This window comes from Apodemus sylvaticus, chromosome 13 (genome assembly GCF_947179515.1).
Source record: "Apodemus sylvaticus chromosome 13, mApoSyl1.1, whole genome shotgun sequence".
Classification (NCBI taxonomy): Eukaryota; Metazoa; Chordata; class Mammalia; order Rodentia; family Muridae; genus Apodemus; species Apodemus sylvaticus.
Window position 1 is genome coordinate 51,209,516 of NC_067484.1, and position 24,496 is coordinate 51,234,011.

At 42.5% G+C, this 24,496-nt stretch overlaps 1 protein-coding gene across 3 annotated transcripts; it reads right to left on the minus strand.

Annotated features, from left to right (window-relative positions):
* Positions 1-267: 267 nt before the first annotated feature.
* Arl14epl (ADP ribosylation factor like GTPase 14 effector protein like) lies at positions 268-15,978 on the minus strand. 3 transcript variants are annotated; one of them, XM_052155855.1, is made up of 5 exons: positions 15,613-15,977; positions 12,493-12,565; positions 8,601-8,704; positions 5,406-5,545; positions 268-1,995 (listed from the first exon to the last, which is right to left on the minus strand). In XM_052155855.1, the coding sequence occupies exons 1-5, from the start codon at positions 15,640-15,642 to the stop codon at positions 1,773-1,775; spliced, it is 570 nt and encodes a 189-aa protein (XP_052011815.1). In that variant the 5' UTR covers positions 15,643-15,977; the 3' UTR covers positions 268-1,772. The 3 variants fall into 3 exon arrangements, with proteins under 3 accessions (XP_052011815.1, XP_052011817.1, XP_052011816.1); XM_052155857.1 differs by lacking the exon at positions 12,493-12,565 and having other exon boundaries at positions 15,676-15,978; XM_052155856.1 differs by lacking the exon at positions 12,493-12,565 and having other exon boundaries at positions 15,613-15,978.
* Positions 15,979-24,496: the final 8,518 nt, after the last annotated feature.

Genomic DNA, 24,496 nt, shown 5'->3' on the forward strand with positions numbered 1-24,496 from the left:
AGTGATAAACATTTACTGCGCATGCACAAAGCCCTGGGTTCAACGGGCAGCCACAAAAGTAACTGGAATCCAGAAAAGCTGGTCAACTGTGGGAAGCAGAGCAGGGGGATCTGCATTCCACAGGCTCAATAAAATCTTTGGGATTTTCATGTCAAAACATATTCTCAAGTAACAACTCCAGGACTGTCAGAATTTCTACCATGTGCAGATCGTACAGAAGTAAGTATTTTAATGGTTTATGGAGGGGAAAAAAAACCCCTGAAAACCCAGCTTTCAACACTTCACATTTATTTAAAACAAGATTCTTGGTGGTTTAAAATAGTAGCAAGTCACTAAGTTCCACTGTCTATACACTTCCTTGCATTACACAGCTAATGTAACTTAAAGAAGTGCTTTTCAGACATGGCCCCCGGGCCTGTGACATCAGCATCATCAGAGAATGTTTCAAATGTAAACTGAGTCATAATACACATCTTAAGTTAGTAACTGAGGATTCGGGAGCACTCCAATGAGCATAAGAGAAACTCTGACTCAAGATGAGGAAAATTAGTAATTTTGGTGTTGGAGAGATGCTTCAGACATTTAGAAGCCATACTGCTGTTTGCCAAGGACCCAGGATTGGTGGCGCCCAGCACTGATTTCAAGGGGTCCATAAAAGCCAGTGACTCGAGCTCCAATGACGCAGCCAACATCTCTGGCACCTGCAGGCACCTTCAGCGATGTGCAAGAACTCACACAAAGACACACACGAGCACAAAGAAATTTGTTCCTAGAAGGCTGAATTCAACTTTCCAGACTCCTGCTGCCGTATGTCGGAATGGAGACAACCACATCATGCTTTATGTCAGCTGCTCATACATACATGCAACTAGGAAACATACAAGCCACTCGGAGTACCGCTGAAGGCTAACTGCCTTTAAAAAACACAAAAACCAAAAATACTGATGTGTAAGGAAACGTGTTAATCACTGACAGCTAGCTATTCAAGTCTTTGCTTCTCAACTTAGTAAACTGATATATAATTTAGTGCAATGTAAATGTTTGGTAATAAAAATATTGTAATTACCAAATTTAACTTTAACATCAAAATATAAAAAAAAATAAGACTAAAGATATACTGTACAAAGGCACAAGTTGGCTTTCCTTAGTAACATATGACATTCTAAGAAAAACATACATTTGGTTGTATGTTCTAGGGAACAGCTTTCAAATGCAGAGTTCTGCAAATCTTAAAATTATGATGTTCTCAACCAGACACCCTGAGAAGGGGCAGTGTGACTTCAAGGCAGAGTGGAGAGTGCAGCTAATGAGGGGTCTGACCGTCCACTCTGGCAGCCTTTGGTCACCCGCTGAGGAACCTAAGAGGCTCCACACAATTACTGTCCATTCTACATCCATCTGTAGCTTGAGAGAATATTTTGCCCAAACACTAACACTCATCCAAAAGAAAGAAGTTTGACTTAAAAGTGTACATATATAAAATATATTCTATATATGGCCATACATACATTTGTGAATGTTATGTTTGTACGTATGCATGTATGTATAAGAAACAGAAGCCAGGCATGATGTAGTGCTATACCTAAATTAATACAACTCGGGAAGCTGAAGGAGGAGGATTGCCTTAAGTTCAAGGCCAGCCTGAGCTACAGAATAAGACCAGCTCAAAACAAACAAATGTACACCCTCACACACATGCGTGTATGCAGGCAGAGAGAGAGAGAGAGAGAGAGACAGACAGACAGACAGAGACTGAGTATGCATAAAATCTCCTAGTCAGGAACGTTAAATGGCAGGGTGCTGATGACCTCGCCGGACTCGGTGACGATGGCATCATAGACCCAGCGCCGGTTGCACCGGCACTCAGGCCCACATTTGTTGGAGTTGCACTTGGGGCACGGGTAGAAGCATCCCAGGCAGTTCTTCTCCAGGCAGTCGCACAGGTCCATGTCGTTACAGATCAGCCTGCCGCTTTTGTCGTACTTCTTCAACACCCTGCGAAGAAGAAACGCAGTGAGTGAGATAGCGCTGCGGTCCTCCTCCCCACGTGAGGAATCACGTGCATGGACCCCATTCCCAGTGGCCGGCGGCATCCCAGACAGTGCCAGAAACAGTCCGCTGAGTGAAACGTTAGTGGTAAACTGGGATAGTCATCCAGGAAGTACAGCCAGGGCTGCTGCTGAGAACAGCTTGGTTGTCCGGCATTTCTGGAGCATCTAACCGTCCATCTAAAAGCACTGGAGCAGCTGGCTCCCGCTAAAACGGTTCTACATTTCCCTCTAAAATAATCAGCATGTTGATGGTATTTTCCTGTTGGGGAGGGGGGTCCCTGCAAACACCATACATTACCAGCAGAATGTCAACACCCCACCCCCACACCCCCACCTCCGTGAGGCAAGAAGGAACTTCAACACAGCTCAGCAGTCAGTGTTGATTCAAACTGCTAGAGTCCGACACACTGGGCAGTTTATTTTAGGAGTATTTAAGTATATTACAATTCGGAAAAGAAAGTTTCCCAGCGTAACATAATCTCATGTGCACAATAAAGCTTAAGGCATGATTACATCAAAATTCTTTGCCAAGTGTTACCTCTTCCATGTAGGGGCCTGGAGGAGGCTCTAGAGTGGTCTCTGTCATAGAGGTAGTGCAAAGGTCACTAGGCTATAAACCACCCCTAGTCCTGTTTGTAAGGGTGGGGGGAGGTGTGGCCTGGCCCTACAAAATCATTGGGTCACCAGGCTATTAACCACATCCACTCCTGCAATTCTGGGTGGAAAACGGGTATTACAACCCTTCTTCCATTAAGGAGAGAACCCTGAAGGGTTAACATTCCTGGTTTCCCTAGAACTTATCTGTGAGCACAAGGGCGCCATGTCCGTCATGTCCTTCACATTTTTTTCTACTGATTTTGTACTCATCCCTCTTAAAAGTACTCTGGAGAAAGCTCCTGCCTTTCTTAATGACTCAAGATGAGACCTATCAGTTACTATACCATAATCACTGGGGGGGGGGGGGGGGGGGCGCCGTTGGCAAAGGTTCCAGGTGCCTTCTCTTCTGTGTCTTTATGACTATGTTATCCCCAGTGTGGACACAGAATAACAAAGGAGGCAGGAGTCTGCATTGTGGGGCCCACTGAAGGCTACAAGGTCAGTGCCGGAGGCCAGCACCTCTGTCTTTAGATACCCACACTTTCCTGTCCAACTCTACAGCATTCCCACAAGTGAAAGACTTACAAGAACTTGACCACACACTCAAAACCAAACCACTTCCATTATATCCTTCAAAACTGATCTGCTTATGATCCTCGGGAGCAGCTTGTGTCGCTATCACCGTGAGCTCCAAAGGCTGGCACTGTACTCTGTGGTCACGGCAGGTTCTTGTGCAGCCTTTATACCTAGCCGTAGCCTCTCCTCTCCTCCTGTTCTGTTGAAGTAGCAAACTTCCTTCCTTTCCCCCTTTCCTAGCAAAGGAAGGAAGGGTGAGGAGCTGCCTCTGTGAGCTTTCGGGAAGATTCCATTAGGTTCTTCCCAGGGACCTAGCAACTGCTTACATCATTAAGTCAGTACCGTGTGCCGGGTGTGGGCTGTGTATAAAAGGACTGCCCACTGCTCCCGCTTTCTCTCGGTTCCCAGCATTCTCTTTCCCTTCCTGTCCTCTACGATAACCCCTTTCTGACCTCATGGCTGTGCCCTGTCTGCCTCTATCCTTTCTCCCAGGCCTCATGCCTCTCTCCCTTGTCCCAGTAAACAACCTTTATATCAGATCTGTGCATGGTGTATTTCTCAGGGGTATACCTTGCCACATATTTCATAACAGCCTTGTAATCACACATTAGCAGGAATGTCTTCTAATTAAGACATTTTTAATATATTTGAATTTATCAATCTTTTCCTTATAGTTTGCTTTATATTGATATATATGATTGTATATTTACTTTTTAAAAAATATATGTATGATTATATGCACATATATATATATATGATTTTGTTAAGTTATGCATATATGGGACTGGAGAGACGGCACAGTGGCTAATTAAGAGCACATACTGTTCTTCCACAGGACTTGAGTTCAGGCCCAGCGCTCACCACTCCCTGTAGCTCTACTTTCAGGGGGATCTGAAGTTCTGGCCTCACTGGGCCCTGCACTCATTCACTCACAGAATTAGAAACACAATACATTTAAATCAGTTTCATTTGTTTTTTTTAAAAAAAAAAAAAGCAAGTATTTTCTTGTACTGTCACTTTTCCTTAATGAGAATTAACTAAGATTTCATCTTAAAAGCAATTATATAAGATCACAACTACATACTGGTTTTTATGCATAAAAATGAGGGAGGGGAAATTATAATCAGGATGTGTGGTATGAGGAAAAACAGGGTTTCTCTGTGGAGCCCTGGCTGCCCTGAAAATTGCTCTGTAGACGAGGTTGGCCTTTAACTCGGAGATCTGCCTGACTCTGCCTCCTGAGTGCTGGGATTAAAGGCGTGTATTACCATCACCCAGCAGAGGAAAGAATCTATTTTCAATAAAAGGATTTTAAAATACACACACACACACACACACACACTTGTGTATCATCCTAGCAATGGCTTATGTCATTATCTTTGAAATATGAATGCTTAGCTTTCACTTCTCCAACCTCATATAAATCATTTACAATGTGTGTGTGTGTGTGTCTGTGTGTGAGTGCACTGCCATGTGTGTCCCTCCCAAAAGCCAGAAAATGGTGTCGGATTCCCTAAATTCCCTGCATTTCCTCGGTACCCTCCCAGGTGCTCGGAAAGAACAGGAAGTGCCCCTCCCCTCGCTGCGGAGCCTTTCCTCCAGCTCCCTACGCGGTCATGTCTTTCCCTGTCAAGCTGGAGTTGGAAGCGAGGGCCCCTGCTACATCTCCGGGTATTTCATATCGCGGCGCATCATCAGTGGCTGTATTCAGTGCTAGCATGGTACCCACTCAATATCCCAAACCCATTCCAACGATTACATGATTTTTTCTTTTAATGATATTTCTTTGCTATATTTAGTCAGCTTTTCTACTAAAAACACTGTTATAGTACAAAACACATTTTTAAAGGGTGATTTTTAATCTGAGATTTAGATACCTCCTCCCCCACCCTCACCCCCAGTTCCCCCGAAGTCACCCAAGAGGTCTTTGAACTTGGGATCTTTTAGCCTCTTCATCCAAGTGCTGGAATCCCAGGAATGTGCCACCACATCCTGCTCTCAACCTGTTTCTTAAAGATGCTAACACCTAGACTAGTGGGGTCACCTTGTACTACAGAAGAAAATTGTGAAGGCATCGTGAGATGTAACCTTCAATTACTTTGCTTTAAAAAATCAAGGAGAAAACGCACAATCTGTACAATGCTTACTTTATCCCGTCAATCAACTACATCACGGCCTTACTTGTACTTCACAGAAAAATATTCATTCATCTTCGACATCCTCGCTTTCTTTTTCTGCTGCCTCGTCTCAGGGTTAAAATCTGCCACCAGCGGCCCAGGGTTTTGAAAAGCCAAGCACTTGAGCTGTCGTTCTATCTGTTGCTAAGAAATGAACAAAGTGTTTTAGGAGTTGTGTTCATTCTTTCATGTCAAAATAGCAATTTCTAAAATCAGGCTATTCTCTCTAAAGACAGTATAAAGGGCATGTAACAAAAAACGTGGAAAAGCATCAAGAGGGAAGAAAGCACTTGTTTACCTGCAAGTCACAAGCCAGCCTTGCAAACCTGACAGAATGAACTCCAGAGCCAGCTTTTCTTGGGCACAAGGACGGAGCAGTAATGATACTCACCCGCCCATTACTGATGATCTGAAGTAGGGGAGGGCACTGTTGGCTGAGGAGTGGCACTGTTAGGAGGCATGGCCTTGTTGGGATAGGTGTGTCACTGTGGGCATGGGTTAAGACCCTCATCATCTGAGCTGTCTGGAAGTTAGTCTTCCACTAGCCGTCTTCAGATGAAGATGTAGAACTCTCAGCTCTGCCTGCACCATGCCTGCCTGGATGCTGCCATGCTCCCACTTTGATGATAACGGACTGTTAGCCAGCCCCAATTAAATGCTGTCCTTATAAAAGTTGGACATGGCGCATGCCTGTAATCCCAGCACTCTGGGAGGCAGAGGCAGGCGGATTTCTGAGTTCGAGGCCAGCCTGGTCTACAGAGTGAGTTCCAGGACAGCCAGGGCTATACAGAGAAACCCTGTCTTGAAAAAAAAAAAAACCAAATCCAAAAAAAAAAAAAGTCATGGCGTCTGCTCACAGCAGTAAATCCCTCACTAAGACACCATGTCAAAGAGAAACCATCTTCCTAGTTCAACTCCGGCTTCTGGAATGGGTCTCAAAACTATGCCCTGCCCTGGGCTGCACACACCATTAGGCTGGAACAGAGATGGTGACACGGAGAGTTTCCCCTCAAAGCCAGATTTGAGCAAGAGAAATCTTGCTAGGACAACTTTCTGGATTGTTAGGGGAGATTTTTCAAAAGTCTTTGTTCATGGGATGCTTGTATTTACAAACAAAATGCGGCCTGATTGTGAAGACAACAAACCAGATACTTCAACCAACATGGTGATGTAGGACTGGAGAGAGCTCAATGGTTAGAGACCTGGCTACTCTTACAAAGAATGGTTTCTATTCCCTGCACCCACAGATTGGCTCAAAACCATCTGTTACTCCAGTTTTAAGGGTCCCTTTGCAGGCACCAGGCACATGTACATGGGATACACAGACACAAATACACAGTCAAACATTGATCTACACATAAAAATAAAAAGGTGACTTTTTTTTGTTTTGTTTTATTTTTTGTTTTTTCAAGGCAGGGTTTCTCTGTGTAGCCCTGGCTGTCCTGGAACTCACTCTGTAGACCAGGCTGGCCTTGAACTCAGAAATCCGCTTGCCTCTGCCTCCCAACTGCTGGGATTAAAGGTGTGCCCAGCCTAAAAGGTGATCTTTTATTATTGCTACCATTGTTTGTTTCTTTGATACAGGTCCCATACTATAGTAGGCCAGCCTAGAATTCACTGGGTAGCCAAGGCTGGCCTTGAACTTGTGGCAATCCTGCTTCAGCATCTCAAGTGCTGAGGCTATAAGTATATGCTACAGTCAGTGTGAGAACATTTCCTAAGCATGTAATATATATATCATAAGAAAAGAAATATTCTTCTGAAAGATTTTAGAAGAAAATACTTTGGGTAGCCTGAAAGTTCACAGTCTGGGTTCCGTTGGAAATTCAGATTCCTAGAAACAAGAGGGACACTTCCAATCTAGCAACAAGCTTTCTTCAGTTTACCAAGTTTAATAGTAGTCCAGGTTAGCCTATCTAGAATAACAGAAGCATTTTTGTAAAGTTTCACCGTGATAGAGGCACACTGGTTTGTTTTACAGACTTGCCCTATGCAACAGCTCTACCCTTGGGTACAGCTATGAAAAGTATAAACCCAGCACTCACAATTCCTGCCTGGTTTCATATCAAGAAAATAAGAACGAACACAGCAGGTAAGCCTACTGCTGTTCTTGGTTCTATGAGTTGTAAATTAGGTAAACTGCATAAATTCTTCTCTGAGGCTTAGCAGCTCATTTTTTTTGCTAAATAAGGCTAATAGTATCACGTGATAAGACTTGGGTGAATTAGAGGAACACTCCTCCACTGCTGGTGGGGTTGCAAGCTGGTACAACCACTCTGGAAATCAGTCTGGCAGTTCCTCAGAAAACTGGGCATGATACTACCGGAGGACCCTGCTATACCATTCCTGGGCATATACCCAGAGGATTCCCCAGCATGTAATAAGGATACATGCTCCACTATGTTCATAGCAGCCCTATTTATAAATAGCCAGAAGCTAGAAAGAACCCAGATGTCCCTCAACAAAGGAATGGATACAGAAAATGTGGTATATATACACAATGGAGTACTATTCAGCCATTAAAAACAATGAATTCATGAAATTCTTAGACAAATGGATGGAACTGGAGAATATCATCCTAAGTGAAGTAACCCAATCACAAAAGAACACTCATGCTATGCACTCACTGATAAACGGATATTAGCCTAGAAGCTTGGAATACCCAAGACACAATTCACATATCAAATAAAGCCCAAGAAGGAGGAAGGAGAGGGCCCTGGTCCTGGAAAGGCTCAGTGTAGCAGTATAGGGGAATACCAGGACAGGGAAGTGGGAAGGGGTGGATTGGGGAACATGGGGAAGGAAGAGGGCTTATGGGACTTTGGGGGAGGGGGATCCAGGAAAGGGGAAATCATTTGAAATGTAAATAAAGAATATATCGAATAAAAAAAATATAAAAAGACTTGGGTGGATCAATTTACACTAAGTATTTAGAACAAAGTGCAAATTTGTTAACTAAATAGAGGCAATTTGACTAGATTCTTTTCAAATACTCTGTTGTGAGGACTAGATTTAGTGTTACATAGAACACTGGACTAAAAGCAAAGAGGAAATTTGTCAGAGAACCCCACCATCTGGAGAGCAAAGATCTTTCTTGGGAAGTCCCGACCCCCTGACCTTCAGTCGTGCCCACTGACACCTCAGACATCCCTCGTTAGGAACTCAGAGAATAACAGAATCATAAATCCGTGTGCTATACCAGTTGCTTCTGTCCAATCTGACTGCTTTTCTCTGGAAACGTGTGGTTGGTGCACTCCTCTTGAGTGGAGTTGTTCTTTTGTGGTGGTTCAGTCATTTTGACAACTAGAAAACAACAACAACAACAACAATTGGAAAGAAATGAAGCCCATCAAGGTCACACAAGGTGCCAGTATGTCATCTTAGGGCTGCCTTTCGATCTCTGTCAGGGACTCCTTACCAAAGCCTCACTCCAGGAGTATACACACACAAGAGTATTATCGGCAGCAAGGAAAAATAAAGCATTTGTCATTTACATAAAAATGAGTGAAACTGAGGAACCCAGGAAGGCAAATATCAGAGGTTCTCTTATAAGTACAGAGAAGGAGGAGCAGCAGGAGCAAGGTGAAGCCGGGACATGGGCATAGACGAGAGAGCATCAGGTAAGGGAAGGGAGCCAGAGAGACAGAGAAGAAAAGAGAAAGGCAGAAGAGTTAATTATGTAAGTATCTAGAGAAACCCAACAGTGAAGCCTATCATTTTACTATTAAAATATGATTATAATCTGTGTAATTATAAAACTCTCTGTTCCCAATCCCACTTTAGGACATTACAAAAAATATAAGAGAGAAAAATGAAATAAATCTTTTCCCTATCCAATCTGGTCAGCTCACCTTAGACCTGTTCCCCATACGTTCTTTCCATCGTGTTCACTGAACACCTTCTGACCATGTTTCCGTCCCTAAATCAGATTCCTCTCTGCTCCTGTCCCATATCCCTGCATTGATCAGTGACAGGCCCTCACGCTGTCTCTTCACGATGCCTAGACTCCCCTGAACACACAACACATGCGCCAAAGCCCCCTGACCTCTCTGCTGCCACTGACTGCTGTTCCACATCTCACTTAACTGAAGTTTTCCACTTTGAGCCCTGGGGTCCTCTCTAGCCCCAAATGTTTTCCTGATTCACTAAGATTCTTTTCTCTCTGGGCACCATTTAGTGCTTCCTCAAAAGAATGGCCAAATGAAATCCCAAACCCTCCATTTTCTTTGTAACAAATATCCCTCCTCAAAGGAAATTTAAAATAATAAAATAATAATAAAAAAAAAAAGAGGCGTCTCCATGGGCAAGAGTTTTTTTTGAAGCACTATGGGATTCAAAATGTACAGGGATAATTAATTTCTTAGGATCATTCTTATGAAATATAAGTCTCCATAAATACTTTAGGGGGCAAAATTGCTCTTTTGTGTTCCTATTTCCATTTTTGTTGCTGTGATAAAAGACTCTAACAAAAGCAACTTATCGGGAGAAGGGGTTTGCTTTTTATCTCACAGGTTCACGTTACATACTGGCAGGGAAATCAGTTGTAGGAGCTTGAGATGTTGAATCGCCAATAAAAAAAAAAAACCAGACAGGAATTAATTATCCATGTTTGTACTCATCTTGCTTTCTCTCTTCTTTTAGAGTTCAGAATCCCTTGCCAATGGAATGGTGTCACCCATAGTGGACAGCCTTCGCTCCTCAGTTAACACAATCAAGATAATCCTCCACAAACCTTCTCACAAGCCAACTTGATCTAGATTTTCCTCACTGATTTTCTCTCAGCAGGTGATACTAGCGGGTGTCAGGATAATAATTACTAGTCATTACATGTTTCAGATAAATAAAAATGTAATTATAATATAATTTCATCAGCCACTAAACTGGATGTCATTATTAGCCCCAAACATGTGTTCCATGAAAGTACTAAATGGTCAGAACTCACTTTTTCCCCCTTGTTTGATTTTCCTAAGCTAGAAGTTCCTAACCAGGAAGTCAGGGTGGTCTTTGAATACAGTAAGTAAAATGTGCATATTTATTTCCACTAACTTCTAACTGAAATCCTGCCTGCCAATGCAGTTTCCAACAACACACATGCAAGTAGTAAGAGCCTTTCCCAAGAACCTGCTGTCACCATTCCCACCACCATGGTTACCCAAATTCAAGTTCCCAGCTTAGCATTGCCCCAGCTACGGAAGAAGCTCATTTCCAAGAAGGTTGGACACACAGAAAATTTTGAGTTATTATATTTGATTAAAAGAACATGAAATCAGTTTAACCCACACTGCATTTTGTCCTAGCATTGTGTCAGATTAATTATGAAAGATCTAAAACACGGGGCAAGTCAAAGAAAGGCGTCTTCTAGACACCTAACAGACTCCTGAAGCAGATCTGGCCCTAGAGCCATCAGAGGATGGTGTGGTGTCAGTATAGGAACGAGAACAGGTTTGTCAGGGTAGAGATCATCTGATTCCTTAAGCTCCTTGGGTGGAGCATCTGATGGTTTACTGCAGAGACTAAGGTCTTCCTAAGGGGAACACAATGGCTCTACATCCTGATCTGAATTCTTTTATTCAACTTAAACAGGAAGCGGGAGTCACTCTAGAGGCAAGCTTGCTTGAGCACTCGCTTTCCTTCTAAGTCAGTTCAGTTTTGTTTGCCTGCTCAAGACAGGTTCTCACTATGTAGCTCTGGCTTACCTAGGCTGGCCTTGAACTCACAGATACATCTGACAGCCTCTGCCTCCCTAGCACTGAGCTCAGAGGCACGTGCTACCATGGGCCAGTTTTTAAGTGAACGTTTATTGTTTTGGTTAGGTCTTTACCTTTGGAGCACGCTTACACTTCACTTTACCCACGGGAAGCCAAAGCTAGCGCAGTGCCAATGCTCAGTAATAGCCTGTGAATAGTCAGGTGTGGTGGCACATGCCACACACCGTACACACCAGCCCTCCAGAGGCAGGCAGAGCTTTACTGGTTCAAGGCTAACCTAGTGAACACTTTAGTGCCAGGCCAGTCAAGACACCATAGTGATACCTGCCTAAAACAAATACACTCACATACACATACATTCACACACCCACATTCTCTCTCTCTCTCTCTCTCTCTCTCTCTCTTCTCTCTCTCTCTCACACACATATTCACACATGCACCCTGTGAATCTTGTATTTATCCAAACTGTTACATGCTAAGCACGTCCCTTCTACTAACATTCTACATAAAGTCCTTCATTAAATTTTCACTACACTATGGGTAAATTTTTTTTTTTCTATATCTTGGAAGAGAAGAAACTAAGACTCTGAAAGATCAGTTAGATCACAAAGTTACTAGTAGCTTCTGTGATTTTGGAACTTATATTTGGCCCTCAAGTCTCTACCCCTTTCAGGATAGTACACTGCATCTGTCACCATCTGTACTGAGGATACGGCTGAAGGAGGGGGGCAGTGATATTCGCCAGTCACACAGACAGCTTAGAGAAGCCTGGAAGGAAACCGGAAGATCACACTGAGGTCACTTGAGTGCACCTCCTTCCAGGTAAAGGGTGCATAAGGAAGAATCTCGTTTTAAGCACATGAGCCAGAGATATATCATATATAATACACATATTATAAATATATATAAATGTATATATTTATAAAAATACAAACATAGTTGTAATAAAATATCTAAATATATTGAATGTATTTATAGTTTATTTATAATTCAGTCCATTGCAATCAATTTTACCCATCTTTTTTTTTTTTAAAGCTGCTTTAAAATGCTGCTACAATATAGCCACATATTTCTCTAGCACCGGTCCTCATTTCTTCCGTTGAGCATCATATGAAGTAGTGGCTTATTTGTGAGTCAGAATGGCTAAATTATCGAAGGAGGATAAGCAGTGTTCGCTTTTAAACCCTGACAAGTTTCACACTCTGCCTCAGTCCTTGTAACACCCTCCGAGCTGAGGCCACCAAGAGCATCAGACAAACTAAGCCACACTTTAATCACAGGGATCTTTAGGGTCCCTTGGCGTATCAGTTACTTTTGTTGTTCCTAGGTTGAAACACCCTGAGAAAAGCGACTGAAAAGAGGAAGGGCTTATTTTTTGCTTACAGTTCACAGGGATACCGTCCACCCTAGCAGGAACGTAAGTCAGTAGGAACGCGAGGCAGCAGATCGTGTCTACCTACGGCCAGGAAGCAGAGACAAAACAGGAAGTGGAGCTAAGTCATAAAACCTCAAGGCCCACCCCCACCGACCCACTTCCTCCCACGTGGCCCCATCAACTAAAGGGTCCACAACCCTTCCCAAACAGCTCCGTGGGGCAGCGAGGTGACCAGGCTTTCAAACACATGAGCCTACGAGGATATTTTACAGAAAGCCCACCTGGCGTGTGTTGTTGGCTTTATGAAAGCTGATTGTGTCTTGTGTAGGAAAGAATGTGTATTGTTTCACTATCGCTAACACGCCTGCAAATCATTAAAGCAGGGAAAAGGTTTGGCTACAACTCTAGCCCCAGACTTGGTCTCTTGTTTTCTCTTAGTACCAGATAAAGCCATTTACTCAGAGATAATCTCTGTAAGATTTCCCTGTAAACTCTTTAGAAGAAATGTGCACGCGTTCATACAAAAGAGGCAAACCATTCCTTCACCTCTTTCTGTCACTAGGCTTAGTTCCTGTACTTACTAAAAATACCAGGCCGCTCCGGGAATTATGGGTGTGTGGCTCCAATAAAGGCATTTTGGAAAAGGCAGGGCAGGTTAGTTATCTGGAGCCCTTGCGGATGCCTCTCCACTGAGGGAGCGGTATTCAAAGCCACAAAACCGCTTATCCATCTCTTTTTAAAAGAATAGTAAATGCATCCATTATAGTGTGTTCATAAGGATTAAAAATCCTGAGCTGGGCTTGCTGTTTTATGCCCATAATCTCAGGATTTAAGAGTCTAAAGAAAGAAGTGTCTGTTGAGTTTAAAGCCAGCCTAGTACATAGTATATACTACATGCAAGTACTGCACAGTACAGTTAGTTCCTAACCAACCTGGGCTACACTGTGAAACCCTCTCAAAGGAAGAAAGAAAAAAAGAAAATAACTACTAAGCTACATTGAACTAACAGTAACCTTTTGAGCCTGTTGTTATATAAGTTATGTTGTGTTTAGAAACAACTGTTCTTACAGATAGCTAGAGATACTTTTCCTACACATACACACACACACACACACACACACACAGAGAGAGAGAGAGAGAGAGAGAGAGAGAGAGAGAGAGAGAGAGTGTGTGAGTCTGTGGCACAATATAAGACACACCCAGTTATTTAAAATTACTCAAAAATGTACTTAGCAGAGTATCTGGCAGTCAAAAGAAGAGAATACTTCCACATACTTACTGTATTTTAGCATTCTTGCATCTGACCTACATCCACCCTCCCCTCCACCACCACTACCAAAGTGTTAGTCTGAATCAGTCACAGGTCACCAGATGCAAGGGCCTTATTTTTGAAGTAGACCCCAGTGACTCTGCACTCAGTGCAGAATTCAATGCAGTTTTAAGGATCACGAAGGACAGACACCTGTTTGCCATGCCCCCCCCCCACAGGAGAGGGAGACCCATCCATCTCAGTACGGAAGCATTGAGGGCCTTCCTCCCAGATCCCAACAGCCATTTACTGTTTATTTCTCAGTTTTCACTTTGCCTTGGTCCTCACTGCAGTAAAGGAACTCGGATTGTCGTCGACTATTCACTATAACACGGTAGCCGGGCAGGTGAGTCAGCGCGCCGCGCCGCGCTGCGCTGCGCCTGGCTCGTGCTTTCTCTTGGGCCTCGGATTTAACCTGCATTGTTCTTAGAGCCCAGCTCAAGTGCTGACTGTTCCGGCTTGCTCTGTTACCAACAGAGCCGCGGTAGTAATCAGAGCAGGGAGTGCACGTACCTTTCAGGAGGATGAAAAGAAGGAGAGGACACGGAAGGAGACAGAAACTGTGTTCTTTTGTTCCCTTTGTTTTGCTAAGAAACCATAGAACCCTCAAGGGAAACATTATAAAGTCTCCCAAGTGTTCCTACAATTTAATGCTTGTATAATCGTGGCTCTGGAGGGGGAAAGGTGGGGACAGGGCAGGGTTGCAGAGTTGTAAATGCCACCTCGGTCTCGCAGTGCAGGTTAGTTCTAAAGTCCTACGAGTGAAACAATATCATAGCATCTTCTCTTCCCAATGTCCATTCAAAAACAAGCAGGTCTTGGCTGTAGAGCCCCATGGCTTCAAGTGTTTAATACTCACATCTAATTACTCTTTCGCTACCTCACTCTCAGTCTAAATACGGCAGCATGTACATATTTCTAATGAAAAAAAGAAATTGTCCCAAGAGAAAACTAACCCATGTTTATGACTGTGTCTAAGAAATTCGTGAATCCCTAAATTTCCATCCCTCTAAACGCTGCTGTCTTCTGCCACCAGGACCCCCACGTTGTGGGTCATTAAAACCACTTCCCTAGCAGCTGAACACAGCCCTGTTCATTTACAAATTAGGGTAAAAAAGCAAAACAAAACACTATCTCATTCCTAATTACTTTTACTGCAAGGAAAGAAAACAACAGTACGGAGCTTGCAGTCACGTGGCAGAGGTGTAAAAGCTTAAGCTGGTTCCAGAAGCAGCTGTATTTGACCTGAGCGTTATAATCAAGACAGCGATACACTCCCAAATAACGTGAGCATAATCCGAAGCGCATTCTACTTTGCGAGTTAAGGACTGATGAAACTAATTTTTCCAGAGTCAGTTCCGCCCAAAAGCACAGCCTTTGGCTAAATTTGGCTTCATCCGTGTGCAGCCAGCAGCAGGTCCACTCTGCTATCTTACAAAAATCAAGAAGGAAAAATCAAACGCGATCGATCGGCGGAACACAAAAGCAGACTAGGCAGAGGAAACTCTCTCCTCAAGGGAAAACATGGCCGACGAGGAGAACCAAACAGAGTTTGATTAAAAGGTTAAGGTGCCCCCAAACTAGCACTGGACCACAGTACAGAAGTCCTTAGACATACGAAGTAATTATCCTGTATTTTTCTAAGCTTTTAAGGCATATTCTAACACAAATTTTAAACTGTCAACTTACAAAACTTCCTCACTAACTATGTATCTTGTTGCTATGACAAAATGCCTGGTGCTCTATTCACTTCCCTGTGACTGTGCTGAAATGCACTGACCTAAAGCAACTTGGGGAGGAAAGGGTTTCTTTGGCTCACATTTCCAGGCCGCGGTCCGGTCCATTCCATCCATCCGTGAGGGGGGCCAGAGCAGGAACTTACCGAAACCTCGGGGAGTCTGCTTGCCACCTTACTCCTACTCTGTGGCTCACACAGGTCCAAGCTCAGCTAGCTTTCTTAAATCACAGGCTGAGAAACTGAAAGCGACACACACAGTAGGCCGTGCCCTCCTAAGTCAATTCTGACCATCAAGACAGCTGTGCACAGACAAGTCCACAGCCCAACCCGATAAAACAATTAGTCAGTTGAAACATTTTCAGGTGAAGCTAGGCTGTGAGGTGCACAGTTGATGCCTACGGGGACTTTGCAACTGAAGGAAGATGAAAGATTGATGGCTGCAATATCGTTTGAGGGGATAGCTTCCGGGATGGCAGAGAAAGCATGGGCATAGGACGGGGAGGCTTCTAGTCACACTGCACACACTGACTGGAAACAGAAAGTAAATAGGATGTGGGAGAAACCCACGAAACCTCAAGAAGCACCCCCAAATGATCAACTTCCTCCAGCGAATCTCCGCAGCCTTCCTACCAACTAAGGAGAAGGTGTGAAAACACGTTTGCCTGTGAAGGACATTTCACGTGGAGATCACAGTAACATAGCAATGTTTCTCTTAAAGATTACAATCTGATCATAAGAGATGGAATGGTGGTATTTTTCCCTTTTTTTAAAAAAAAAATTGGATATATTCTTTATTTACATTTCAAATGTTATCCCCTTTCCCAGTCTATCCCCCCCCCACTCCCACCTCCCAGATAGCCCCTATTCCATCCTCCCCCCTACTTCTATGAGGGTGTTCCTCTACCCACCCTACTCCCACCTCCCACCCCAGATGCTCCTACATTGGGGCATCTATCGAGCCTTCATAGAACCAAAGACCTCTCCTCCCATTGATGCCTGACAAGGCAATTCTCTGTTACATAAGCAGCTGGAGCCATGTGTACCCCTTGGTTGGTGGCTTACTCCCTGGGAGCTCTGGGAGTGGGGGGTCTGGTTGGTTGATATTGTTGTTCTTCCTATGAGGTTGCAAACCCCTTCAGCTCCTATAGTCCTTTCTCTAATTCCTCCATTGGGGACCCCTTGCTCAGTCCAATGGTTGGCTGTGAGCATCTGTATTTGTAAGGCTCTGGCAGGGCCTCTCAGGAGACAGTCGTATCAGGCTCCTTTCAGCAAGCATTTCTTGGTATCCACAATAGTGTCAGGGTTTGGTGATTGTATATGGGATAAATCCCCAGGTGGGGCAGTCTCTGGATGGCCTTTCCTTAAGTCTCTGCTCTACACTTTGTCTACATATTTGCTCCTGTGAGAATTTTGTTCCCCTTCTCAGAAGAACGGAATAACCCACACATTGATCTTCCTTCTTCTTGAGCTTCATGTGGTCTGTGAGTTGTATCTTGGGAATTCAGAGCTTTTGGGCTAACATCCACTTATCAGTGAGTGCATACCATGTGCATTCCTTTGTGACTGGGTTACCTCACTCAGGCTGAGGAATGGTGTTTTTTAAGTATATCATTAACTTCCTGTGTCTGGAATCTATTGTCGTTTTGTTTAAGTTTAACTAAGTAGATGGACTTCTCTTCAGGTTTCCACAGCCATGTCAGTCCTTGGAATGTTATCCAGAATGGTCTTTTCAAATGAAGGATTTGAATTTTAAAACTCTCCTTGATTTTCCTATTAATTCCCAGAGAACAAAAACCTTAATGCTTATGAATTATACTAATTTATTATACCAGCTTATAACTATCTCTATATTAATTTTTGACATATACTGACTGTACTCCCCCCCCCCCCTTTTCAAGACAGGGTTTCTCTGTATATTCCTGGCTGTCCTGGAACTCACTCTGTAGATCAGGCTGGCCTCGAACTCAGAACTGCCTGCCTCTGCCTCCCAAGTGCTAGGATTAAAGGCGTGCGCCGCCGCCGCCACCACCACCACCACCCGGCCTGACTGTACTTAAAACAACTTCAACCTATTGCTTATAATTGCAAAATGTGGAAGTACCTGTATAGGATAATGGCTAATTAAACTATGGTAAATCTACCTACATATGACAAACATGTGATATGACAAAAGAATAAAAAAAGTCTTCTGAAGTGACATCGGGTGACACAGCTCTCCTGGTAAAGCACATGCTATATAATAATATGCACTCACCCACACAAACACCTACAAACAGCACACACTACACACCCACCCAGAAATATATGCATGTATGTGTACATAGAGTAAATTTTGAAAGTAACATATGAAGAATGTTAACTGTACACCTCAACTTACAGTAAACTTCCTAATCAATCAACCCATTGGACCTTTAAGATATTATAACTCCAAAATTCATGCTTGGCCACTTGTGCAGCTCAGTGGTAGAACACTTGCCTAATATGCATTAGTCCTTTGCTGAAGTTGTTTATTGCTGGAGGAGTTCTCTGGCGGAGTTTTTTGGGTCACTTAAGTAGACTATCAAATCATCTGCAAATAGTGATAGTTTGATTTCTTCCTTTCCAATTTGTATCCCTTTGACCTCCTTATGTTGTCTAATTGCCCTAGCTAGTACCTCAAGTACAATATTGAAAAGATAAGGAGAGAGGGGGCAGCTTAGACAAATGGATGGAGCTGGAGAACATCATACTAAGTGAGGCAACCCAGTCTCAAAAGATCAGTCATGGTATGCACTCACTGATAAGTGGATATTAGCCTAGAAACTTGGAATACCCAAGACATAATCCACATATCAAATGCTGTCCAAGAAGAAGGGAGGAGTGGCCCCTGGTTCTGGAAAGACTCAGTGCAGCAGTGTAGGGGAATACCAGAACAAGGAAGTGGGAAGGGGTGGATGGGGGAACAGGGGGAGGGAAGAAGGCTTATGGGACTTTCGGGGAGTGGGGAGCCAGAAAAGGGGAAATCATTTGAAATGTAAATAAAAAATATATCAAATAAAAAAAACATGCATTAGTCCTTTGGGTTGGCCACTAGGGAGGGAGGGAGGGACAGAGGGAGGGAGGGAAGAGGAGAAGAAGAAGAAGAGGAGGAGGGGGAGAGGAGGAGGGGGAGGAGAAAGATACAAGTAATCCAATGAACATCAAATCTGAGAGGATTTTATAGACTGTCAAGTTTTCCTCATTTGTGATCATGGGGAATTGTAACTGCTGCTGCTGCTCATTATCAGAAGGAAATATCATGCCAAGTGTCATTAATCTTGGAAAATATCAAGATACAAATTCCAAAGTTGTTTCTACTGGGTATGTATACAAAACATTAGAAACAGTTGGACATGGTGGTGCAGGAGGATCTCTGTGAGTTTGAGGCCAGCCTGGTCTACAGAGCAAGGTCCAGGACACCCAGAACTACATAAAGACCCTTCTCAAAAATCTAGCCAGGTGGTGGTGGCACACACCTTTAATCCCAGCACTTGGGAGGCAGAGGCAGCGGATTTTTGAGTTTGAGGCCAGCCTAGTCTACAGAGTGAGTTCCAGGACAGCCAGGGCTACACAGAGAAACCCTATCTCAAAACAAAACAAAACAAAACAAAATGCCCCCCAGGGGCTCAGGTATTTGATTTTTTTTTTTTTTTTTTGATTTGTTTTTTTCAAGACAGGGTTTCTCTGTGTAGCCCTGGCTGTCCTGGAACTCACTCTGTAGACCAAGCTGGCCTCGAACTCAGAAATCCACCTGCCTCTGCCTCCCAGAGTGCTGGAATTACAGGCGTGCGTCACCACCGCCCAGCGGCTCAGGTATTTGAATGCTTGGTTATCAGTGTGTAGCACTATTTGGGAGGAATTATGAGGTGTCACCTTGTTGGAATAGGTGTGGCCATGTTGGATGATGCGTGTCACTGGAGGTGGGCTTTGAGGTTTTTAAAAGCCCAGGCCAGGCCCAGAAGCACTCTCTCTTCCCGCTGCCTGTGGGTAGATGTAGAGCTCATGGCGCCTTCTCCAGCATCCTCTCGGCCTGTATCTCACCAGCTCCTCACCATGATAACAGTAGACTCAACTTTTAAAACTCCAGCTCCTTTTAAAAGCCAGCTCCAACTAAAAGCCTTCCTTTGTAAGAGTTGTCATGGTCATGGTGTTTCCTCACAGCCACAGAACACGTAAGACAATAAAATGGTGTTGTATAGCTTTATAGGTAAAAACTAATTATATAATAAATATATGATATATGATATATAACATTGACATATAACTTATAACATATAACACATAATATGATATAATATAATATATAACATGACATATCACATATAACATATGACATATGACACAATATACAATATATAATATATACAATCAATATATAATTAATATAATATGTGATATGTGATATATGATATAAGATATATGATATAAGATATATGATATGTGATATGTGATATGTGATATGTGATATGTGATATGTGATTTGTGATATGTGATATAATATGATGTGTGGTATGTGATATGTGATATATGATGTATGATATATGGTATATGATATATAATATAATATATAATATGATGTGTGGTATGCGATATGTGATATGCGATATGTGATATATGATATATAATATATACTATATATGATACATGATATATAATATATAAAGTTTATAGGTAAATACTTTATTGATAAGAAAGAAGATATAAGAATATGGGAGATTTTAAATCTTTTCTTTGTGACACAGTTTGGTAGTGTTTTTCTAGGAATCTAATCACGCCTTTCAGTTTGCTAACTTAGTGTCCTTATTTGCCTATAATATCACTGCTGTTGTTTGTATGTGCAGTATCTGTGGTCCCCATATAGTTATGCCTTATTTCAGACATTTCACATTCTAAAGAGAGTGAACTTCTTGGCCCTTATCCTTTTTTGTATTTCTATGTTCCACATCTTATATGTCTACAAACATTAGTAACATTTTTATATTCTGCTGGATTCCTATATGGCCGGGGTTCTCATTCCTCTGCTCCCTAGCGGAGCTACAAAGATAACCATTGCTAGGCCTTGCCTCCACCAGCCCTACTCTCCACTCAACATTTCTCTCTTGTATTATAAAATAAACAGGTCCAACAGATGGTGCAAAAGCCCTAGTCCAGAAAAGAGGCTTCTTTCAGTGGTAGGGGTAGAACTGAGACCCTTGTACAGTAAAACTAAAATATCTTCAAAGTAAAACAGACCCCTTGCTATTTCGGGAATTCCACACGAGGGAAGGGTATGTTTCTGGTGACCAGGAATACCAGGCATATGCCAACCCGTACACAGTTAAGAAGTGTCCATTCCTGACAGATAAGACTCATTTGCCTGTAGTCAAAGAGGAGACATTCAAAGTAGGACAGAGCATGTGCAATAATACCAGAGGAGGCTTCAGAGTGAGGTGTCTACATAGTGGAGTAACAGGAGCAACCAGGAAATTAAAACATTTCACGATGAGCTACTAGCCCATCCCAGTCAGAATGACTATCATAAAATTAAGTGACAAACGGGGGCAAGGATGCATTAAAAGATGAACATTGCGTATCTCTGGTGGAAATATAAACTGATGTGCTTACCATACAAGTCAATGTGGAGCTACCATATGTCTCAGCTATACCACAGTTTGATATATCCCCCAAAGACCAAGTCAACATATACAGAAATACTTACACGCTCATGTTTGTACAGCACTATCTGTCACAGCCGGGGAATAGAACCAGCTTAGATGTCCATCAGCATATGGACTCTTTCCTAGCCATAAAGAAAGATGCAATCATGATCCTCGCTAGAAAATTAAGGAAATGAAAACAATTATGTTAGGTGAAATAAGCCAGACTCAAAAGCACATATAGAAAAGATGTGTGTGTGTGTGTGTGTGTGTGTGTGTGTGTGTGTGTATGTGTGTATGTGTGTGTGTGTGTGTGTGTTGAAACTAGAAAGGAGACCATGGGAGGAGAACGGAAGATCGGAAGGGAAGAGGGGAGAGAGTGTAAATGCACAAGAAGAGTGGGTGTCCATTTGGCAGAGGCTTTCTCTCTGGCTCGACAGGCTTTCACTCAGAATCATTACTAGACACACAAAACTCACTAAGCCACTGGCTTCCAGATTCTTGTCTCATTAATTCCAAGACTGAGATTCACAGAGCACAAAGGATCTTTTTTATAATGACGTATTTTATTATTGGCAGTTTAAGAAAAAGAAAATGCAGAGTTCCTGTCCAAAAATCTCATAATTAAACCTATTATTTTATATGCTAACTTAAAGTATTAATAAATAAGTGCTGGTAAAGAGAAAGAGAAAGAGGGAGGAAAAACAAAACAAAAAAACCTTATGAACCATCAAACTCTTCAAGGAGGTCCCAGAGAAAACACTAACTTTGAACAACACTTTCATTGTACTATTGAGAAGGGGGGTTCTTTGGACAAGTATATATTAAATATAGAAAAACATATACAATGCCAATCAAAATCATTAGGTGCTTTTTAAAAAAACCATCAAAAAGTCTGCTTGAAATCCACCCATAAATTCAACAGTGATGCTTTTCAAAATTTTGGCAGCAGACAATGCATTAGGGTTTATGATATATTAAGTTTCTTGATTTGCAATCTTGGCACCACTGAAATCCATTTAAGGGTTGTGTGAGGCTTATAGAAACTATAAAAAGCTCAGCAGTCAAGCTTTCTTGAGTGATACAGCATGCCCCTCGGTTATATTTAGATGTGAGGATTATTTATTTCAGAAAAACATCCTTGGGCTGCTTTCTTCATAGACTAGAATTTTTAAATGCAACTATAAGCCATTGCATGAAGTAATCTGATAGCATAAAATCAGAAGTCCCACAAAAATTGATCTAAATAATGTGTATACAACAACCTATTTAAATACAGTTACATAAAATTTCTTTTTAGGAGAAGTAGGTCTGTGGATAAGAGCACTTGTTGCTTTTGCAGAGGACATAAGTTCAGTTCCCAGCATGCCTTGGTGGTTTGTAATTTTCTGTCATTCCAATATTGTAGATCTGATGTTCTTTGGTGACGTCAGGCACTGCATATATGTAGGTAAAACACTTGTACATATACAAATAAAATAAATAGAGCTAAAAACAAATACTTATTTTCAACACAAATCCAAACCTAAAAACTATTCTTAGGAAGGTTTCCTTTCTCAGACCACATTCACACAAAGTCCTGCCTGTTATTTACAAGAGTTTACTGCCTAACATAGTTTATTTCTGGCCAAAAGAAGATGTGTGAATTAAAAACTCTCAGATGCAGCACTCAACCTACAATACTACCGAGTTCACATCTTGTTTTCTTTTGTTTTTGTGCTTTGTTTTGTTTTTCGAGACAATTTCTCTGTGTATACCTGGCTGTACTGGAACTCGCGTTGTAGACCAGGCTTGTCTCAAGAAAGCAGACAAATGGTAACTCCAAAGGTCTGTGGATTGGGCAGTAGGTCCTGAATTCTGTGTCCCCTCCTCTGCTAGCGCTGTCACATTACGCCTGTGGTTTCACTGGTAATAAAGTCAGGACATTTGTATTAACCTGGCTTGAAGATCTAGCTGACGACTCTCAGTGCCAGATGAACCTTCCTATTCTTCACTTTAGGATGCAAGGACTGGAAAAACTAACAAACTGTATCTTGGCTTTTCCACTTCTGCCAGCAGAGGGCACCAGAGAGCGAGCTTGCTGGCTCCTTTCCTTTTGCTTATTTCTAACTGCTTAGCCCCACTTGCTTCCCTGGTTAGATTCCATTTTACAGGATTTTCCCTCCATGTTCCAAACCACTCTTACTCCCAAATGAAACATCAGCACCTGCTGACCACTCCTTCCTCAGAAATCCGAGTGCAGTTCCAGGGCCCCCTGTTTGTTTTTGATTTTTCTTTTCTTTTCTTTTTCTATATTCTGTTTACATTCCAAATGCTTTCCCCTTTCCCGGTTCCCCCCTCCCCTTATGTCCCTCTTCTCTCCACCTATTCCCCAATCACCCCACTCCCATTTCTCTGTCCTGGTACTCCCCTACAATGCTGGATCAAGCCTTTCCAGGACCAGGGCCTTCTTCTTGGGAATCATTTGATATGTTAATTGTGTCTTGAGTATTCAGAGCTTCTGGGCTAGTTAATATTCACTTATCAATGATTGTATTCCATGTGTATTCTTTTATGATTGGGTTACCTCACTTAGGATGATATTTTCCATTTCCAACCATTTGCCTAAAAATTTCATTGAATTCATTGTTTTTAATTGCTGAGTAGTATTCCATTGTGTAAATATACCACATTTTCTGTATCCATTCCTCCATTGAGGGACATCTGGGTTCTTTCCAGCTTCTGGCTATTATAAATAGGGCAGCTATGAACATAGTGGAGCATGTATCCTTATTGCATGCCGGGGAATTCTTTGGGTATATGCCCAGGAGTGGTATAGCAGGGTCCTCCAGAAGTGTCATGCCCAGTTTTCTGAGGAACCACCAGACTGATTTCCAGACTGATTGTACCATCTTACAATCCCACCAGCAGTGGAGGAGTGTTCCTCTTTCTCCACATCCTCGCCAACACCTGCTGTCTCCTGAGTTTTTAACCTTAGCCATTCTGACTGGTGTGAGGTAAAATCTCAGGGTTGTTTTGATTTGCATTTCTCAGAAGAATAATGAACATTTCTTAAGGTGCTTCTCAGCCATCCGAATTTCTTCAGGTGAAAATTCTTTGTTTAGATCTGTATTCTATTTTTTAATAGGGTTATTTGGTTCTCTGGGGTCTAACTTCCTGAGTTCTTTGTATATATTGGATATTAGCCCTCTATCAGATGTAGGGTTTGAAGGGGCTTAAAAAGAGAGGATTGGGGGTTAAGGGATTGTGGCACGGTGGTGTGGGGGAAAGGGGTGCCCAGGCAGGCCCTTGTCCAGGCACTTCTTCTTCCT

What these genes read in the sequence shown, in the direction of transcription:
- Arl14epl (XM_052155855.1), bottom strand. Translation starts at nt 15,642, where the DNA reads ATGGAATGGACCGGACCGCGGCCTGGAAAT. An exon ending in CCGGACCGCGGCCTGGAAAT is followed by an intron (nt 12,566 to 15,612) that starts GTGAGCCAAAGA and finishes TCCTGGCCGTAG; the next exon opens with GTAGACACGATCTGCTGCCT. An exon ending in TATTTTTCTGTGAAGTACAA is followed by an intron (nt 1,996 to 5,405) that starts GTAAGGCCGTGA and finishes TCTTCTTCGCAG; the next exon opens with GGTGTTGAAGAAGTACGACA.